Consider the following 20,179-nt stretch of genomic DNA (forward strand, 5'->3'; position numbering starts at 1 on the left):
ACCTCAAATGGTCAATTTAGAATTCTTGTCACAACAGTATCATCTGTTACCAGACTTTACTAAAATTGTCCGTTTATAAATTTTGAAATTATTATGAAACTAAGGTTTCAACTCCCTCAGGCAAAGTTGGCTTTAGATGAATTTGGCTATTTATTTTAGGTATTTTTAACATATAGCTCTTCAACGATTTTCGGTACTTATATATCTTTGGATTTCAAATGTTTGGCTTTGAGCGTTCATGATGAAGGTAAATCCAGAAAAGCGCTTCGGACGCAATAAATTATTAAACGTGTTGTTTTATATTTTTACATCACTGGGTCGATACCTCTGCTGGTGGACTATCAGTCCCCGAGGGTATCATCAGCTCAGTAGTCAGTGCTTCGGTACTGACATGATTAAACAAACTTTACTAAAATTGTCCGTTTATAAATTTTGAAATTATTATGAAACTAAGGTTTCAACTCCCTCAGGCAAAGTTGGCTTTAGATGAATTTGGCTATTTATTTTAGGTATTTTTAACATATAGCTCTTCAACGATTTTCGGTACTTATACATCTTTGGATTTCAAATGTTTGGCTTTGAGCGTTCCTGATGAAGGTAAATCCAGAAAAGCGCTTCGGACGCAATAAATTATTAAACGTGTTGTTTTATATTTTTACCATATATCTGACACAATTTACCTAATAAATATTCTAGAAGTGTTCAAACAAAGCCATATTTGCAATAGTTGTGTGTATGCAGATACCAGTCTGAGATATAAATTCATTTAAAATGTTATAGAGATGACTGCTAACATCTGATTTTTACATAACTTCCAAGCATAGTTATTGTTTTCTATATCAAGAAGTTAAAAATCATAAAATCATAGCATTTACAAGTTTAATTTTTTGTTTAATGACCCAGGGGGTAGACAATTTTCTATGTTTTTTGCCCGTGGGGCCTCAAATTTCTTAAATTATTCTGCTGTTTCTAGCAATTTAGAATATTCATAACATATATATATATATATTCAGGATAGAACACACTATTGTAAGATTTGTTGAGATATTTTTGTATTTCTAGCTCGTGTTTTTTATGCCGTGGTGACACAAAAGCAGATTTAGGTGTTACGGTTTACTTTTGGGTTATCGACAGGACACAAAAACAAAATTAATTTTCTATACATATTCTTAATCTCCCCAAAAGTGGCATTGTTTGAGAATCAGCTGTATATACAAAGTGCAACCTATAACGAGTTGTTATCATGTCATTTCCAGATAGTCCAATAATATAAAGACACAGCCATGACCATAAATAAAGATTTTTTTTTCATAATTCAAATTGTGAAATATTATAAAATTCATTGTTATTAGCAATATAGGCAGAAACAAACTTTGTTGTCATAAAAACCTCAGAGGTACACTATATAAAACACGTATTATATATTTTTGGGCAAGTTATTCAATCTAGCAATTTAAATAAGGGAATAAGATGTTACACCTACGTGTAAGAGACAGACTGATAGTTTTTGTGTTTACTGTGACAGTTCCATCTGTGGCTTCACAAACGTAGTCACCGACATCACTTTTGTCTACTTTGCTTATGGTCAATGCAGGGACAGATACATTTCCACCAGAGTATTTATCAGATCGTATGATTGGCTGCTTGTCTTTGTACCAAGTTATTCGAAGAGGTTTTCCAACAATTTTTACTTTTAGTGTAACAATTGCGTCCTGCTTTAGCATGTATAAAGTTTTTTTGGCTACCACTGACAAAAGGGCTACAATTAAAGATAAGATATTGACATAGGAAATTATCTTCTACATTTCCATTTAAAATGTTTACACTGATATAATGTTCAGTATTGGATATATATTTACTTGTTAAAGACAACGTGGAACGATTTCAAATGAAACAACTATCCACAAGAAAAAAAATACATAGATATAAATAAAGGCAACAGTAGTATACCGCTGCTCGAAATTCATAAATCGACTGAGAATAAAAAAATCTGGGTTACAAACTTAAACTGAGGGAAACGCATCATATATAAGAGGAGAACTACGATCCGTACAACAGAAACGAACTATCATTTAACAATGATCATTGTCCTGACTTAGTACAAGACATTTTAAGAAAGACATGATGGGTTGAACCTGGTTATGTGGCTAGCCACACCTCCCGCTTTTATGGTAATATTAAATATAACACTAAAAGGACAACATTACATGACAGGACTACAATTCAAATAAATGTAAAAACATACGGGACGGAGAAATACACAAATTAACCAAAACGACAATGCAACACTCAGAGAAACAAACTGTACGATAACAATTGTCATTTTCCTGACATGGTACAGGATATGTTTTTTAGAAAAAAATAGTGGGTTGAACCACCGTTTGTGGCTAGCCAAACTTCCCGCTTTATGGCAATGTTAAATATTACATTGAAATGACGTAATTACATGACAGGACTATGGTGCAAATAAATGGGAGAACATATAGGACAGAGAAAGACACACATAATAGCTATCAAAAGGTACAAGGTTTATAATTTAATATGCCAGACGCGCGTTTCGTTTACAGAAGACTATGAAGTGACGCTCAGATAAAAACAAGAATGTGTCCATAGTACACGGATGCCCCACTCACATTACATTTTCTATGTTTAATGGACCGTCAAATTGGGGTAAAATCTCTAATTTAGCATTTAACTATCGTAGGTGGGGCATAAAAAGTTCGAAAGCCAAAGCAAGTAAAAAGTTAAGGACCAGAAGTTCCAAAAGGTTTTGCCTAATAATGCGGCTAATGTTTTCTGTCTGGGATAAGAATATCCTTAATATTTAGAATTATTCATACTTTTGCAAGCAGTAAATTTACAAAAAATACTATAAAATAGATATACATAATAACATAATAACACTGAAGTGTTGACTAACTACAGAATAAAAACAACATAAACCAGTACATGAAATGTTACAGCCGAGTGAGCCGAAGAGATCGACGCACAAAGTGACGTCACATTTAAATTTCCAAAAGATAGGATAGAATTAGGATATAATTACACAGTATGGAACAGTTCAAAAGCGAAAACCAATTGCCAGATTAGTGTACAAAACAATAAAATAAAAAAAAGCCAAACAAACGTATATGATCTACGGTGACAAATGTCAACCACTGGGTATGCTAAAAATGACAGGGAATACGTTCTTCACATAAAATGTTGTCATAAATTTTAAAGAGTGCATATAAAAACTTCTTGGATGATTTTGGAAATATATAGTTTCAATACTCATTACTGTATTTTAGTGGAACTAGTCCCATTCTCTTATTTAACCTGTTCCCCACACAATATTGAATGTACAGATATTGATAGATTTAATGGCAGAGAAAACTAATAACAAATTGTGACAGAATATAAGTCCCCCATAAATGAGTTCTAAATAGCTTTTAGCATACAACAAAAGTTCCAGGAATATTTGTTATACTATAACAATTCCAGGATTTGTTTTTCATATTATAACAAGAATGTGTTCCTAGTACACAGATGCCCATCCGCACTATCATTTTCTATGTTCACTGGACCGTGAAAATGGGGAAAAATTTCTAATTTGGCATTAAAATAGAAAGATCATATCATAAGGAACATGTGTACTAAGACGAACAACCGAACGGACAGACTGACCAGAAAACACAATGCCCATTTATGGGGCATAAAAAGTTTTAGGAATATTTGTTTGACATAAAAGTTCTAGGAATATTCGAATAGTTTGCACTGCAGCGGCCTTTTTCACATGAATTGTATAGGTATTGGAAATAAAATACCATTCTTGTTCTGAATTTCTTCTTCTTCTTTAGTTACGGAATACCATCAACTTTTTGAGGATTACTTTCCGGCGCATGCCTGTATGAGGTCGCTTTAAGTTAATTTCATTTTTTTTTTATTACTTTTATTTATTTATGAAATTTACAATTTTTTAGTTTCAATTGTTACATTTTTTATATATATATATTTTTTTATAACTATAAGATAAAATCAATAAGCACATTTAGTTCAGATGAGAGTATGATTTAAGGAGCACCTCATGAGTGAGTGCATCCTTAAAGTTGTCTGTAGAGGTTTGGTTTGAGATATCGGGTGGTAATTTGTTCCAATCTTTGATTGTTTGGCTGAAAAAAGAAAATTTAAAGGTGTCTTTATTACACTGAAGTTGTCTGTATGTCTGTTGATGGGTAGTTCTTGTTTTAGACTGGCTTTTTATGAGTATATCTTGCGATGGTATTGCAATTTCATTGTTGATGACTTTGTGTAACATTTGGAGTCTGGTTTTTAGTCTGCGTTCTTGTAAGGATTGCCACTTTAGATGTTCTATCATTTCAGATACACTGCTGGTACTGTGGTATCTGTTGCAAGTATATCTTGCAGCTCTTCTTTGTACTTGTTCCAACTTATATATATTTTCTGAGGTGTATGGATCCCAAACTGTACAGCAGTATTCTAAATTTGGTCTAACTATTGTTTGGTATGCTCTTTCCTTAACTAATTTAGAATTTATTTTTAGATTACGTCTGATGAATGCTAATGATTGGTTTGCTTTTGCTGCTGATTGTTGAATATGTTTGTAATTCCATTTGAGGTCCGAAGAATGTGTAATGCCTAAATATTTTGCAGATTGAACTTGTTCTAAGATATGACCATGCATGTTGTAATAAAAATGTATTTGTTTTTTCTTTGTTGATACTCTAAGGATGTTACATTTGTCCGGGTGAAAAGACATGAGCCAGTCTTTCTCCCATTTTATAGCTGCTTCTATGTCTTCTTGAAGCTTTATGCAATCATTTTGGCAGGTTATAGGCCGATAGATTATGCTGTCGTCTGCAAAGAGTCTTATTTGGCTGTGTTTTAGATAGTCCGGTAGGTCGTTTATATATATATGAGAAAGAGTATTGGACCTAGTACAGTCCCCTGAGGAACACCTGATGTTACTGGAATTATGTTAGAAGTTGTGTTTTCGAGGAGTACTGTTTGGGTTCTATTGGAGAGGAATGAATCGATCCAATGAATTGCTTGATCAGAGATGCCATAGTGTTTTAATTTGTAAAGTAGGCGTTTGTGTGGCACTTTATCAAACGCTTTCGCAAAGTCAATGATTACTAGATCAGTTTGAATATTTTTGTCGTTGTTTTGAGCAAGTTGGTGCACAAGAGAAATTACTTGTGATTCACATGATCTTTTAGATCTGAAGCCATGTTGTAGTTCATACCATATTTTGTTTGTTTCTAGGTGTTTCATCATGTTACTTGCTAATATATGTTCTAATAATTTACATGAGGTGCAGGTAAGTGATATTGGTCTGTAATTTCCAGGATGATGTTGGTCTCCTTTTTTAAATACTGGTGTAACGTTGGCATGGTTCCAGTCTGAAGGTACTTTGCCTGTCTCCAGAGATTTGTTGAAGATGATAGTAAGAATGTATGAAGTTATTTCAATGTTTTCTTTAAGTATTTTGCCAGCGATAGTATCTGGTCCTGTAGCTTTGTTAGTGTTTATATTTTTTATTAGTTTATATACTCCTTCTCTACTGATATTTATTTTTTCCATTATAGGGTGTGAACTAGGTTCTTTCGTTGGTATTTCTATATTTTTTTCAGATGTGAAAGCTGATTGGAATTGCTTATTAAGGATGTTTGCTTTCTCAGAGGGGTTTGTATGAAGGGTACCTTCACTTCGTAATGGTGCAATGCCGGTGTTCTCATTTCTTTGGCTTTTAATATACGAGTATAATTTTTTGGGTTGCTTGTTGAAACATTGTTGGTCTGGTTCTTTTATGTCAATATCGAAGATCATATTTTCAATATATGCCCAGTATGCTTTTCTCATCTCTTTTTGGAGTTTAGTCTTTATCTCTTTGTATTTGCTGTTGTAGGATGAGTCATGTTTTTTCTTTTTGTAAAGTTTTTTTTCTTTCTGATGAGTCTTTTGAGGTCTCTATTTACCCATGGTAGCTTTGATTTTTTTTCAATTTCTTTGGTAGGTATGTTTTTGTTGATGGTTTCTGTCGTTTTGGTTTTGAAGGTGTTCCACTGATCGTCGACAGTCATATTTTTCTTGTTCACTTTTAAGTTATCATGAATTATTTCAAGATCTTTCTTTATGTTCTCCCAGTTTGCTTTTTTGTAAATAAGTACTTTATGCGGGTGTTGTTTTGGTGATGGTAAAGCAAAATTAATCTCACAGAAGACAATGTCGTGGTCACTTCCTCCTATAGGTGGGAGGGTCTCAATTCAGAATTGTTGACAAAGGATGGGTTTGTCATGCACATTAAGTCTAATGTTCTATCATTTCTGGTTTTTTTGTTTATTACTTGTGCTAAATTGTTATCGTCCAGAATATTAAGCAGTTGTTGGTGTAATGCTGAGTCTGGTTTATTAGGTACTATCAAGTTTTTCTCCCAGTTTATGTGGCCGAGATTGAAGTCACCACTTAGCCAGATGTTTGCATTTGCTTTCTTGCATGCAGTATTAAGAGAGATACCCATGTTCTCTAAAGATTCCCCTTTATCTGAAGGTGGTCTATAGTACGCACCTAAGTATAATGTTTTATTGTTTGGAGTTGCATTATCCATGTATATATTTTCATTCCTGTTGGGTCTTTCAATTATCTAGCTTGTAGTCCGTAAATACTTCATATTTTAGATGCAGCTGATATTTTACAGACTGTGCATTCTACATATTTCTTATACCTTTGTATCAATTGTACAAAGTGTTTTTTTCCGGTTTTGAATTACACTTTCAGTTCTCAAACATAACAAGCGATAGCTAAAACGGAATATTTGTTTGTTTCTCACAAACAATCAACATACTTATCGATCGGATCCGGTCTTTTATGCGACAAAACGTTGATATATGTTTTGATACATCTGTTTAGGAATGGAAGTATAATTGTAGAAACAAGCGGTCTAAAATGGGGTTGGCTTTGGTTACCAATGCTTGTTAAATTAATTTTCATTTAACGGTCGTACCTGTAGTTTAGCAATGCAACCATTTGATTTCCATTCCTCTCCTATCATTGATGTTTTCACCCTTAGCTATTGATAGGTTAGGACTCTATTAATGGTTTATTATTAACTTAACTTGATAAGAGTCTCACCAGCACAGCAGTCATTACTATTCTGTCATTCAATATAGTCCAGTTTGTTTTGTAAATTTGGTGTTTGGAAAACCATTTTGTCAGATTTTAAACAATGTTTTAAATAATTAGTTTTCAATGCTCTTTAATTTCCAATTGCTTTGCCCGTCACACTTTGTGATTCCGGCGACACTGACAAGTCCTTTGTTGACGAAACGCCTGTCTGGCGTACATACTCACAGGCCTAATACAAGAGTTTTTAGAATGTCTTTCCCAGATGGGAATTACAATAATATTTTCAAACGTAGAACTTTGTATTTACTTTTTATGTGGTCAATATTTAATGCATGAAGTGGACAAATACGTAAGCATTATCAGTTGCAGCAGAATAACACATTTCAAAGGAGTAACCTTTACTTTAAACGGTCTGCAAATAGACGTGTAAACCAAGGATAAGAAATAGGAAATAACGCTATAAAAGTCAACCATAACGATTCAAACCAAGCAAATTGCAAAAGGTTCTTAAAACGAAAAATGATAGGACGGATAACTTACGCAATGGAGACAACTGGATTATCCTGGTTCGAGCTGTGTCCTTTCCATTTGTTATTTCGCACACATATGCACCACCATCACTAAGTTTGACATTTTTTATCGTCAGTGCAGGAGAGGACACTGTTCCATCGGAATATCTGTTCGATATTGTTATTAGTTGATCGTCCTTATACCAGCTGATCTTAGAAGGTTTACCCACGACAATAACTTGCAATGTGACGGATTCTTTCTTCTTTGGGCTGTACAGTGTATTTACAGCTTTTACTGACAATATTGCTACAAAATAAATATAATTTACAATTAAGACAAATCTTGTATTTATGCATATGTTCAGTTTTAGTCTTCAAATAAAGCACACGCTATAGCTGAAAGGGAAATATTTGTTTATTATTAGAAATGAATAGATGTTATCAAAATAAGCGGTTTAGAAACGGATGGTCTTCGACATATAAAGTATAAATATTTGTTTTAATAATGTGTTCAGAATTGAATAACGTTTATAACAAGAGGTCACACGCAAAATTGTCTCGCCTTTTTCACTGACCATTGATATCATGTTGATAGTCCTAAATATAAAGCTTTACTACAACTATCCCACAAACTCAACATGATCCAAGACAATAATGTCAAGGTCAGATAAACCAAACGAGAAATACATGTTCATCGTACAATCATGACATAAAATAAATATTAAGGCCTATTGCTTAGTTTCTAAGAAACAGACTCAACCAAGAAAACAAAACATTGACCAATGAACCATGAAAATAAGGTCACGGTCAGATGAACCATGCCAGGCAAACATATACACCTTACAATCAAGCTATGCATTACATATAGTTGACCTTATGCCTATAGAATCTAAAAGAAGCAAACTTAACCATGAAAATATAACTTTGACCAAGGAACCACCAAAATGAGGTCACGGTTAAATGGTACCTTTCAGACTGAAGACCGGTTGTCTGTTCTATAGTCGGGTTGTTGTCTCTTTGACACATTCCCCATTTCTATTTTCAATTTTATGACATAAACAGCTTACAATTCTTCAATACAACAAATAAATATTTGACCTATTGCCGATCATTTGAATAACAGATCAAAATACAAAAACTTACTTTATGCAATGAATCACGAAAATGAGGTCGAGTGCAAATAAAAACTGTGAGGCTGACATGTACATCATAAAATATTCCCATACCCCAAATATATAGTTGACCTTTTGCATAAATTATTAGAAATAAAAAGACCAAAACGCAAAAACTAAACTTTGACCACAGAGTTACCTTAAAAATAAGGCCAAGGTCAGATGACACCTGCGAATTGGACATGTACACCTTACAATCATTCCATACACCAAATACAGTAGACCTGTTGCATCATAAGTACAAAAAACAGACCAAAACACAAAATTTAAAATTAGCCACTGAACCAAGAAAATAAGCTCAAGGTCAGATTACATCTGCCAGTTGGACATGTACACCTTACAATCCTTCAAGACACCAAATATACTAGATCTATTGCTTATAGTATCTGAGATAATGTCATAACCACAAAAACGTGACCTTGTGCATTGATTCATGAAAATGAGGTCGATGTCAAGGGAAAACAGTGTGACGGGTATGCAAGGTACGCACATACCAGATATACTTATGCTGTTACTCATAATAAAAGAGAATTTAACATAACAACTTTTCTTCAAGTAGTCACTGAACCATGAAAATAAAGTCAAGGTTGATGGTCATGTAACTGATGGACATTTTGTAACATAAGGCATCTATATACAAAGTATGAAGCATCCAGGTATTCTCAAGTCTAAAATATAAAGCTTTTAAGAAGTTAGTTAACGCCGCCATCGCTGCCGCCGCCAGATCACTATCCCTTTGTCGAGCTTTCTCCGACAAGAGTCGCAGGCTCGGGAAAAACAAAAGATCGTCCTTAATATTATTATTTTCAAAAAAAGCCATGTGAACGAATGTATAAAAACAGCAAATAATACCATAAAAGTCAATCAAACGATTCAAAGCCAAACAATTGCCAAAGGTTTTAAAAAAAAGACGAATTACTCACATAATGGAGACAACTTGATTGTGCCTGTTCGAGCTGTATCTTTTCCATTTGTTATTTCACACACATATGCACCACCATCACTAGGTTTGACGTTTGTTATAGTCAGTGCAGGTGAAGACACAGTTCCATCAGAATATCTATTCGATAATGTTATAAGTTGATTGTCTTTATACCAGTTGACCTTAGAAGGTGTGCCTACGACAGTAACTTGTAATGTGACAGATTCTCTCTCTTTTGGGCTATAACGTGTCTTTCCAGCTATTATTGACAGCATTGCTACAAAATGTTCAAAGATAACATAAAAAACGATTTTTTTTATTAATACTTATCAGGATTAAGGATTTACTATTTTGATTTAATGGGTGAAGCTGTCACAGAAACGATTGCATGTTCTGTTTACACTATTTTCGTTTTAAATACGGGCTCCAAGTACATGTAAACTGTATCGCTGATAAAGCAAACAAAAATATACTCCAAGTTTGTTTTTATCAATCCACATTCACTTGAAGGATGTTTAAAAAGATCAATAAGATATTGTCAAATTTAGTATTATTTGCAATAAGACAATATCAATTAGGATAAAAAAAAAATATTTTAACAACTGTTAGTCATTGTTCTATCTTCAATGAATTAAAAACTATTTCAAATTAAAAAGTCACACAAGGATAATAGGAAGATAAATAAAAGACAATTCTAATATCAAAAACCCAAAGCTATGTTTTTAATACATCTTTTTTGTAGAAAAAAAATAATACGCGAATAGGTGCCTTACATCTTAAAACTTAGCCTTCTTCCCTAAAGACCAGTGACCTAGCTACAAAATAATGTAGGAAACTGTAGTTGACTACATCTATTATTTACAAGACGTTGTCTTGTTGAAACCTTTTGCTGTGTCGTTGTTCTCATCTTATATTTAATGCGTTTCCCTAAGTTTAAGTTTGCAACCCGGATTTATTATTTTTCTATCGATTTCGAAGTTTCGGACAGCGTTATACTACTGTTGATTTTATATTGCAATGACAATTTCTCACAATTTATATAACTGTCTTGATCACTGCAAAAAAGAAAATTCGTTATGAAGAGGAAAGACCCCCTATCAGAATTTGTTTAAAACATCTATCTGTAAATATTAATTGGTGATTATGTGTTTACTGATTGCAAATTCATAAATAAACCAAAAAATTTCATATAAACAATAACAATTTCAAAACAATAACAACAAAAAATCATCGAATGAAAAGTGTCACTTTAGGGAAATAAGCTGTCAAATTCATGCTCACCTATTTGACTCAAATTTTCATATTTGATTTATAACATTTAACAACGTAAATCTAAAGTATAAATTTCTGAAACAAACAATTAACCATTCACTAGCTCGATGATATGACTCAGCAATTCGTGCGTATAAAAGTCTAGGTGCTGTCTAATTAATTATTGATGCGACTACCGAAGACTGTCGATAGGCATTTAACCCGATATAAACATAAACAAAAATATAAATAGACAGCGCACTCGTTGAAATTGATTTTTTAAGGTCTGTTTGATTTCATATATTAAAAGGTTGAAAATTAGTAGTAATTATCGGTTTACCTGTATACAAAGGAGTTTTTATGTATTAAATCGGTCAATTAAATCAATGTTTAACCCGTGTTCTATTTCGAATATTTAATTATTTCCATTTGATAACTGAAAACGCCTAATTCATGCAAAACCCATCCCTTGATTAGTGGTTTAATTGAAGATCACATGCATACTGATTCAATCTGGTCGAATTATTCACCTATATGGTAATAATTCATCAGTGATGTAAGGGCCTCGGTGGCCGAGTGGTTTAAGGTTTTACTACAGTACTGTTATCATTAGCCAGTCAACACTAAGGTTGTGAAATCGAACTACGCTCGTACAGGTGCACTCCAATCCAATCTTAATTGACTAGGATTGTGAATTTTTCTATTAAAGGTTTGTTTCCTCCATCAAAACTGTCTGCCACGAAATAGCCCGAAAGCGGGGCATACAAGTGGCGTTAACTAGAAAAATCAAATCATCAGCGATGTTTGTTTACTTTTACACAATTTCCCCGCTGCATTGAAGACCCACTGATTAACTGTTTTCTGCTCTTTGGTTAGGATTTTGTGTCTATTACACTTTCCCAGTTTTCATTCACAGTTTTATCCCATGGTCCCATTGAATAAGGAAAATAATATGTATGTCTTCTTAAAGAGGCACTAGCTACGAGATAAACAAAAAATCCAAAGTAAGATTTTTTTGTTCAATCAATAATGAAAGTGAAATAGTGAAATAATAATTCGCTTTTAGCAGCCAAAATGGTTCAATTTTGTCAAATTAAGCGAAGAAACATTGATAATTACTTATTCACTTGCAAGTGAATAACTCGACCTCATTAAATCCGTATTCATGTGAACTTTAATTTAACCCATAGATAGAGATTGCAAACGCATGCATTGTACGTGAACTTGTTATTTAAAAAACAAGAATGTGTCCAAAGTACACGGATGCCCCACTCGCACTATCATTTTTCATGTTCAATGGACCGTGAAATTGGGTAAAAAATCTAATTTGGCATTAAAATTATAAAGATCATATCATAAGCAACAAGTGTACTAAGTTTCAAGTTGATTGAACTTCAGCTTCATCAAAAACTTCCTGACCAAAAACTTAAATCTGAAACTCCCACTTTCATTTTCTATGTTCAGTGGACCGTGAAATTGGGTTCAAAAGTCTAATTGGCTTTAAAATTAGCAAGATCATATCATAAGCAACAAGTGTACTAAGTTTCAAGTTGATTGGACTTCAGCCTCATCAAAAACTACCTTGACCAAAAACATTAACCTGAACGGACGGACGGACGCACAGACGGACGCACAGACGAACGGAGTCACAGACCAGAAAACATAATGCCCCTCTACTATTGTAAGTTGGACATAAAAAGAAAGTCAACAATGAAAGTTAAACTACGATAAATCATTTGATTACCGATTCGATCCATATAAAATCATTCTTATACGGTTTAAAACAATGAGTAGCATATATTTTTAATCTATAAAATAAAATCAAACAGACCTATAAAAATCCAATTGCACGTGTTGGCTTAATCTATTCACATCATTATTTATGTTTACATCGCTTATATGGTCATCTGAGGTCAAATCGATAGTTAAGTAGATGGCGTCTGGACTCGAAACGAACCTACATATTATCTACCCCATGCTCTGTAGACTATTTATTTTAAACTTTTGGTAGTTTGGATAAATGTTTTACATTGTTATCAATCAAATATAAGAATTTGAGTCAAATCGGTGATCATGGATTTGACAGCCCCTTTAAATGCTTTAAATACCTACATTGTTTGAGGTTTTTCCTAAAAATTCTAAAAATTGAAAAAAATATATGGGTTACTTACATGCTGGAGACAACTGCATTGTACCGCTTCGAGCTGTATCCTTTCCATTTGTTACTTCGCACACATACTCGCCACCATCACTTAGATGAATATTAGTTATAGTCAAAGCAGGAGCTGACACTTTGCCACCGGCATATCTGTTCATTATTGTAATAGGCTGATTGTTTTTATACCACGTGACCTTTGAAGGTTTGCCCTCCACATTGACTTTCAAGGTTATTGATTCCGTCTCCCTTGGATTATAATATATCTTTTCGGCTATAACTGAAAGCATGGCTACAAAAATACACAAATACAGTTTAATATTTATTATTTGTCAATCTTTTGTGTATAAACATTGTAATAATATAATAAGGAATTCAGTGTTTAAAAGGATAAAGATCAACCATTTAAAAACAGTCTTGTGAAACTTAACTTAGTGTTTTTAATGGCATTTGCATGGCGGGTGCGTGCATAGCAGTAGATTTGCTAGATTTCAACATCGAAAATCCACTGTAGCCTTTATCCATTAGAAAAAGTTTTCGAAACATGTCTTTATCAAGGTCACTAAATATAATTAACTGTTCAGTATACAAGATTTAAAGCCAATATTTAGTTAAGTTCGTCGTAGGCTGATACATATATTGCATCCACTTTCAATCATTTGTTTTTGTTTTGAAGCATTTGAATTTATAACAACATTTAATAAAGTTAAAAAATGTTTAATCAAAGGACCAGAGTACTTTATGACAAGGGAAAGAACTTACATATTTGCCACTGAAATGTTAACAAAATCGTATGTGAGTATATTATAGTTGACTGTCCCTTTGGTATCTTTCGTCCCTCTTTTATCATGCTGTGATGTAGTAACGAGATACCGATATGTCTTAATCAGGTTTTTTTTACAGGTAACAACAGCCAATTATGTGATGTAATGCGACTTTCCCCTTGACAATGCCAGAATATGGGGTAATAAATGAAACTAAGATAGAATAACTCACATATTGGAGACAATTGTATGGTACTACTTTGAATTATATCCTTTCCTTTTGTTACTTCACACACATATTCCCCACCATCACTTAGTCTGACGTCTGTTATGGTCAAGGCAGGTGCTGCCAAACTACCACCTGAATATCTGTTCAATATTTTTATCAGTTGATTGTTTTTATACCATCTGATATTCGATGGTATTCCTACAACATTCACGTTCAATGTAACTGTGTCGGTCTCCTTTGGGTTATAAAATATCTTACCAACTACAATTGAAATGTTTGCTGAAAAAAAAAAAAACTTTTATTTGTATAAGTTTCTAACACAAATGTTAATACGATTCTTAAGAGGAGGCTTGTCAATTAACATTTCTTAATTAAGTTTTATTTAATTCTGCATTAAATCATCACAATGATACATTGTATGTGTTTTTTTAAGATGCTTGGTTTGAAACAAGAATGCAGATTCATAATATTTTACATCTCAATTGATACATTTGTGTTTAAAGATATGCAAGAAGAATGTGTAAATTAAGTACCCGATGCCCCTCTTGCACTATCACTGTCTATATCCAGTAAAACTTTAAATGGCATACAATTAAGAAATATCGTTTTATAAGGAACCTGTGTAAACTGTTTCAGCTTCATAAAGACACTACATTAATCGAAAGCTTTAACATAAAGCTAAACAGACAACCAATATCAGTTTGTAAATATTCATTTTTATCAAAAGTGTTGCAAAACGCCTTTGGATATAATAATCGGATGCCTTTGTATAAATAGTCCGGCTGGGTACAGCAGGAATACGCTATTTGGTTTCCATCTTGAACAGATTGTATATTCAAATACGAAAGAACGTCAAGAACACATTTTTTATTACTTTGGTTGTTGTCTCTTCGACACATTCCACATTTCCATTCCCAATTTTACAATATTATATGTTGCTAAGACGTAATAGATTGATAGATTATTGATTTTAACGGAAATTTTAAGCGCCATTCGTGAACTATTTTGTGGCGTTTAGGTTTAAATTCATTGGTGGAAGAAGCGGGAGAGCCCGGAGAAAATCACCGACCTTCGATAGGATAACTGACAATCCTGGACAATAAAGATTGATGTCGAGTGCACCCGCACGATCGGGGTTCTAACTAACAACCTCAAGGGTTGACTTTATAGTGATTACAGTAGTAGAACTACTTAGACCACTTGGCAACCGAGCCGTAACCACAATCCAGTTCCCTTTTCACAAATGTGACATACCAAATTAGACTATTTACCGGCTTTGCAATCACATAAGCAACATGACGGGTGTCACGTGTGAGCAGGACCTGTTTACCCTTACAGAACACCTGAAATCACCCCCAGTTTGTAGTGGGGTTCGTATTGTTGTTTCACCTATTTGTGAAGTTTTGTTAACGCATCGTTGTTAATATAATGCAATTTGATGCGACTGTAGTACACGTGAAAAGAAGTTTAGCGCTATGAAACCAGGTTCAATTCACCATTTTCTACAATTGAAAATGCCTGCACCAAGTCAGAAATATGACAGTTGTCCATTCGTTTGATGTGTTTTATCGTTTGATTAGAGACTTTGCGTTTTGAATTTATTTTCCTCGGAGTTCAGTATTTCTGCTTGCATTGTGAAAAATATGAAAGTTGAGTTGTTTCTTTGAATATATTTGTATTATGAAAGTTGTTGAATGTCGACCATAATATACATAATGCTTTATACACTAAAACTGTTTATTGGTTGTTTTAAACTCACATGATGGGAACAACCGGATTGTAGATGTTTTTGCTGTATCCGTTCCATCTATAACTTCGCACACATATTCACCTCCATCACTATGTTTGACGTTAGTTATTGTCAAAGCAGCATCTGTCACATTGCCACCGGAATATCTGCCCAATATTTTAACTAGTTGGTCATTTTTATACCATCTGATCTGAGAAGGTGTGCCGATGACTTTTACATTCAAAGTAACGGATTCTGTCTCTTTAGGGGTATATAAAGTATCTCCTGCCATAACTTTCAGCATCGCTACAAAGAATATATATGTATATACTATTTAAGACCCATAACCTGAGTACTATAAGATAAAAGATTGAATTCCATTTGAACAAATGGATACTACACATGAACTGTGTGGAATAATTCTTCCCATGTACAATACACAAATAAAGTTACAGAATTTATAAATGAAATTTTTAAATAATGTTTTTTTACGATAGCATTAATTTGTTAGAATGTTCAAATAAAAACACAAAAGTAAGAAATACCGTATATAGAGGTACAGCTTTTTCATCCAAATATTCTGTTCCACAATACTTAAATTCAATAGAAGAATATACACATATCACAAAATAGACATAGATATATGTAGTTACACTGTATGCAACTAATATGAAGTAGCAGCTAAAATCATTTTCATAATGCTTTATGATATATTTCCCGTTTAAAACTGAGAAAATAGCAATCAATTATGTTTTTAAGGACATGCAGTTAAAGGAACGTCTAAAGATAGCCCTAAATAACCATTTCTGTAGCAGCAATAACCAATGATTTTGTATAAAAAAGGTATGATGTTTTTTTACAAATATATTATGTAAGGCCAACGTTTTCTATGTTAGTGACTTACATAAGGATTTAGATATAAAAAATTTACTGCTTGTGCAGAGTAATAAAACTTGGCTTTCGTGTTTTGTTTGCATAAACGTTTACTTAAACTTTGTTATGCAGATTGACATCTCCAAACAATATATACATATAGGCATGGCTAAAGTTATATGAAACGAGTGACTGGTGAAAAATAATGTTTATCCAAATCTTGAACCAATGCATGTACATGTATACATCAAAAACTTTTATCAATTTTTACGCAAACATATCGTATTATCGTCATTTTTTCTTTCTTATGATGTGAAAATATGGCCGCTCATTTATTATCGTGTTTTAAAGACGTAGTGTACCGATTGTCACCTTATAGTAAACAATCAACAAAGAAGCATGGATATTGAGCACATGTATAAAATGTATAATCAGATAATATTTTTTTAGTAACAGATCCATGCGTATTGCGATCAACGGATTTTTACGAGTAGGGTCACTTTGATAACGGAAAATATGCCGGCTTCCTGCAAGCAAGCAATTAAAAAAAAGTAAACTTGTTTTAAATGTGGACAAAAAAATCGTTATAAAAAGGATATTTACATAAGTTTAATAATCTGATAATGAAAACTAAACATTTTCTTATAAAAAACATATGCATAATATTTTTTTTAATTTGAGGTTTCATATACTTTAACCCTGTATATATGTTACAATGAATTTTTATAATGACGAATTATATAGGATCACTAATATATCTATAAATTTTATTGGACTTTAAACCAAGAAAAATTGAAAAATATACAAACAAAACAAGCAAGTCAGCCAAGATCTTGCTCTACATGCATTAGGAATATATCACATCGAATTTTGCAATTGTTACATCAGAAGATAAATAATAATTTTTCTAATGACAAACTCACATCTTGGAGACAATTGTATAATACTTGTACGAGTTGTTTCTTTTCCATTTGTTATTTCGCATACATATTCCCCACCATCGCTAAGCTCAACGTTTGTAATAGTTAAATCAGGAGCTGCCACATTGCCACCAGAATATCTGTTTGTTATTGTAATAGGTCGTTTGTTTTTATACCAGGTGACATGAGAAGGTGTTCCTACGACGTCCACTTTCAATTTGACGGTTTTGGTCTCTTTAGGTTCATATAACGTCTTTCGAGCTGTAACTGACAGAACAGCTGCAAATATACATGAATTGATTAAAGGACGACTAATAAAAAACACCTTCAAGCTTGAAGAAGTATTTACATCTGAAATTGTCACATGAAAACGAAAATCCAATAAAGAATCGTCGTACAAATGAGACAATTTACGATGTACAGTAACAATAAAAAATAATACAATTAACTAAAACAAGAATGTGTCCCTAGTACACGGATGACCCACTCGCACTATCATTTTCTATGTTCAGTGGACCGTGAAATCATATCATAGTGAACATGTGTACTAAGTTTCAAGTGGATTGGACTTCAACTTCATAAAAACCAACCTTGACCAAAAACTTTAACCTGACGCGGGACTAACGGATGTACGAACAAACAAACAAACGAACGAACGAACGAACGAACGGACGAACGGACGAACAAACAGACCCACAGACCAGAAAAGATAAGGCCCCTCTACTATCGTAGGTGGGCATAAAAATACATTACGGTGACTTGAGTAACACCGGTATCACTTAGATTACAATTCTACCTTGACAGGTTAGTTTGTATTTAGCCTATAAAATACTTATTTAACCTTGAGAATTGAAAGGTCAGTTTATCCCATTCATACAATAAAAGTTTATATATTTGGCTTCATTCCATTTACCTTGTCCAAAATTAAGGTCACTTTATTGTTATTGTGATATTGTTAAAGTACAACAGAACCCTATATTCTGACCAATACTCACTTGGGTAAAGCTGATGACCGTAACTGCATTCACGGTCATCCCAAGATGTCGGATGAAAAATTAGGTCAGTTTCTGTATTGTCTGTTAAAGTGTTTCTATATCATTTTCTTTACAAATCATCCATTGAAACGATGAAAATTTATAAAAGATTCACACGGAAATTACTAATTACTACAGAGAAATGTGCATGAAACAGGAATTTCGATTTAAAAAATCGTGAAGATGACCGTAAATCACAATCGAGATGACCGTAACAGAAACAGCGATTCATAACAAGGGTGACCGTAATTGGTTTTAAGATGACCGTAATTTGTAAATGATGACCGTAACTTTTAAAGGATGACCCTCAATTCTAAGAAATATCCGTATTTATATAACTACCTTTTTGTATCAAATGATAAATCGTGTTGGTATAAACATATTAATATGAGGGCATTATCCTATAGGTAGAAGAAAATAAGACGTGCTTCAAACGAAAGTTTACCATATGTAGCTTTTGTACGGTAGAGGGTTTAATTTTAAAAATGAATTTGCAAAAAGACATGCAACTACACAGGTAGGGAAAACATGCTACAAAAGCGCGATAAAATGACATCTTACAAGTATAATGAAAAAAATGCGGTGCACAGCCTCCAACTGCACGACAAAAGATTTTTTTTTATCTCTGGGATTCCTTTTAATGCATTATAATAAATACACATTTTTAAAAATGCCAATGCATGTACACCCATTGATATAATATCGTCTTCCATTTTGTCGTGCAAATAAAATCACAGAAAATATTTTGAAAATATCATACTACTAAACTAGTGATGGTGAGCTCCAGCAAAGTAGATCCTTAAAATAGTCTTGTACGAATAGCGTATCACAAGGCGGAACGTTGTCAATTTGTATATATACAGAAATGTTATTCATACAATCAGGATTATACTTCGTCAAAATTATCTCCACATTACGCCAGATCATGCTCACAATCGTAGAAATGGAAGCCATTGTAGGGATGACGCTCTGCCAATTTTGCTCTTGAAAACTGACAAAGTTATCCACGTAGCACCATTATGATCCTTATATGTCAGTTGTAATTTAAAAGACAAATGTATCTACTAGCTAATGAGCATTAGTTAATGATCTTGTCTGCATTGATTCAACTTAAAATTATTGTCTGATCGGATGGCAGGTGGAATTTTCGAAAATTCTTAAGCATTTAGAAAAAAAAATTCTAAATAAATATTTCGTGGAAGGGCAGACTAAATATTTTCAGTGGTTGAAGATTATAAACCCTAGTTATCACACACAAGAAAATCATATTTTTTCGAAGATATTCATTTTCATCATCCAAATTAAAAGACTGTCGTCAAGAACTTTTAGAAAAAATAGCTATTCGAACACACCTACTGTTTTTGTGATTCATTAGATAGGTATTTCACTTGACCCATATATTCAATTTTCATCTTTTCGTACTGTCATTTGTTTACGTTATTAAGTCAACCTGTAGCTTTGATATATAAAAATGATAGAATCTGAAGCGAGACGCT

General features: G+C 33.1%; 1 protein-coding gene across 5 annotated transcripts in view; it reads right to left on the reverse strand.

Annotated features, from left to right (window-relative positions):
• Nucleotides 1-20,179, reverse strand: part of LOC139486171 (muscle M-line assembly protein unc-89-like) — a 103,969-nt gene that overhangs the window by 31,737 nt on the left and 52,053 nt on the right. For 4 of the 5 annotated variants that reach the window (XM_071270961.1, XM_071270957.1, XM_071270958.1 and 1 more), the window contains exons 21-27: nucleotides 17,653-17,928; nucleotides 15,887-16,162; nucleotides 14,131-14,406; nucleotides 13,151-13,426; nucleotides 9,730-10,005; nucleotides 7,666-7,941; nucleotides 1,484-1,759 (exon numbers count right to left, since the gene is read on the reverse strand). In XM_071270961.1, coding sequence (XP_071127062.1) covers nucleotides 1,484-1,759; nucleotides 7,666-7,941; nucleotides 9,730-10,005; nucleotides 13,151-13,426; nucleotides 14,131-14,406; nucleotides 15,887-16,162; nucleotides 17,653-17,928 — 1,932 coding nt within the window. The remainder of the gene's footprint in view (nucleotides 1-1,483; nucleotides 1,760-7,665; nucleotides 7,942-9,729; nucleotides 10,006-13,150; nucleotides 13,427-14,130; nucleotides 14,407-15,886; nucleotides 16,163-17,652; nucleotides 17,929-20,179) is intronic. The other variant, XM_071270960.1, reaches the window with a different exon arrangement.

The sequence above is a fragment of the Mytilus edulis genome, chromosome 8 (assembly GCF_963676685.1).
Source record: "Mytilus edulis chromosome 8, xbMytEdul2.2, whole genome shotgun sequence".
Taxonomy (NCBI): Eukaryota; Metazoa; Mollusca; class Bivalvia; order Mytilida; family Mytilidae; genus Mytilus; species Mytilus edulis.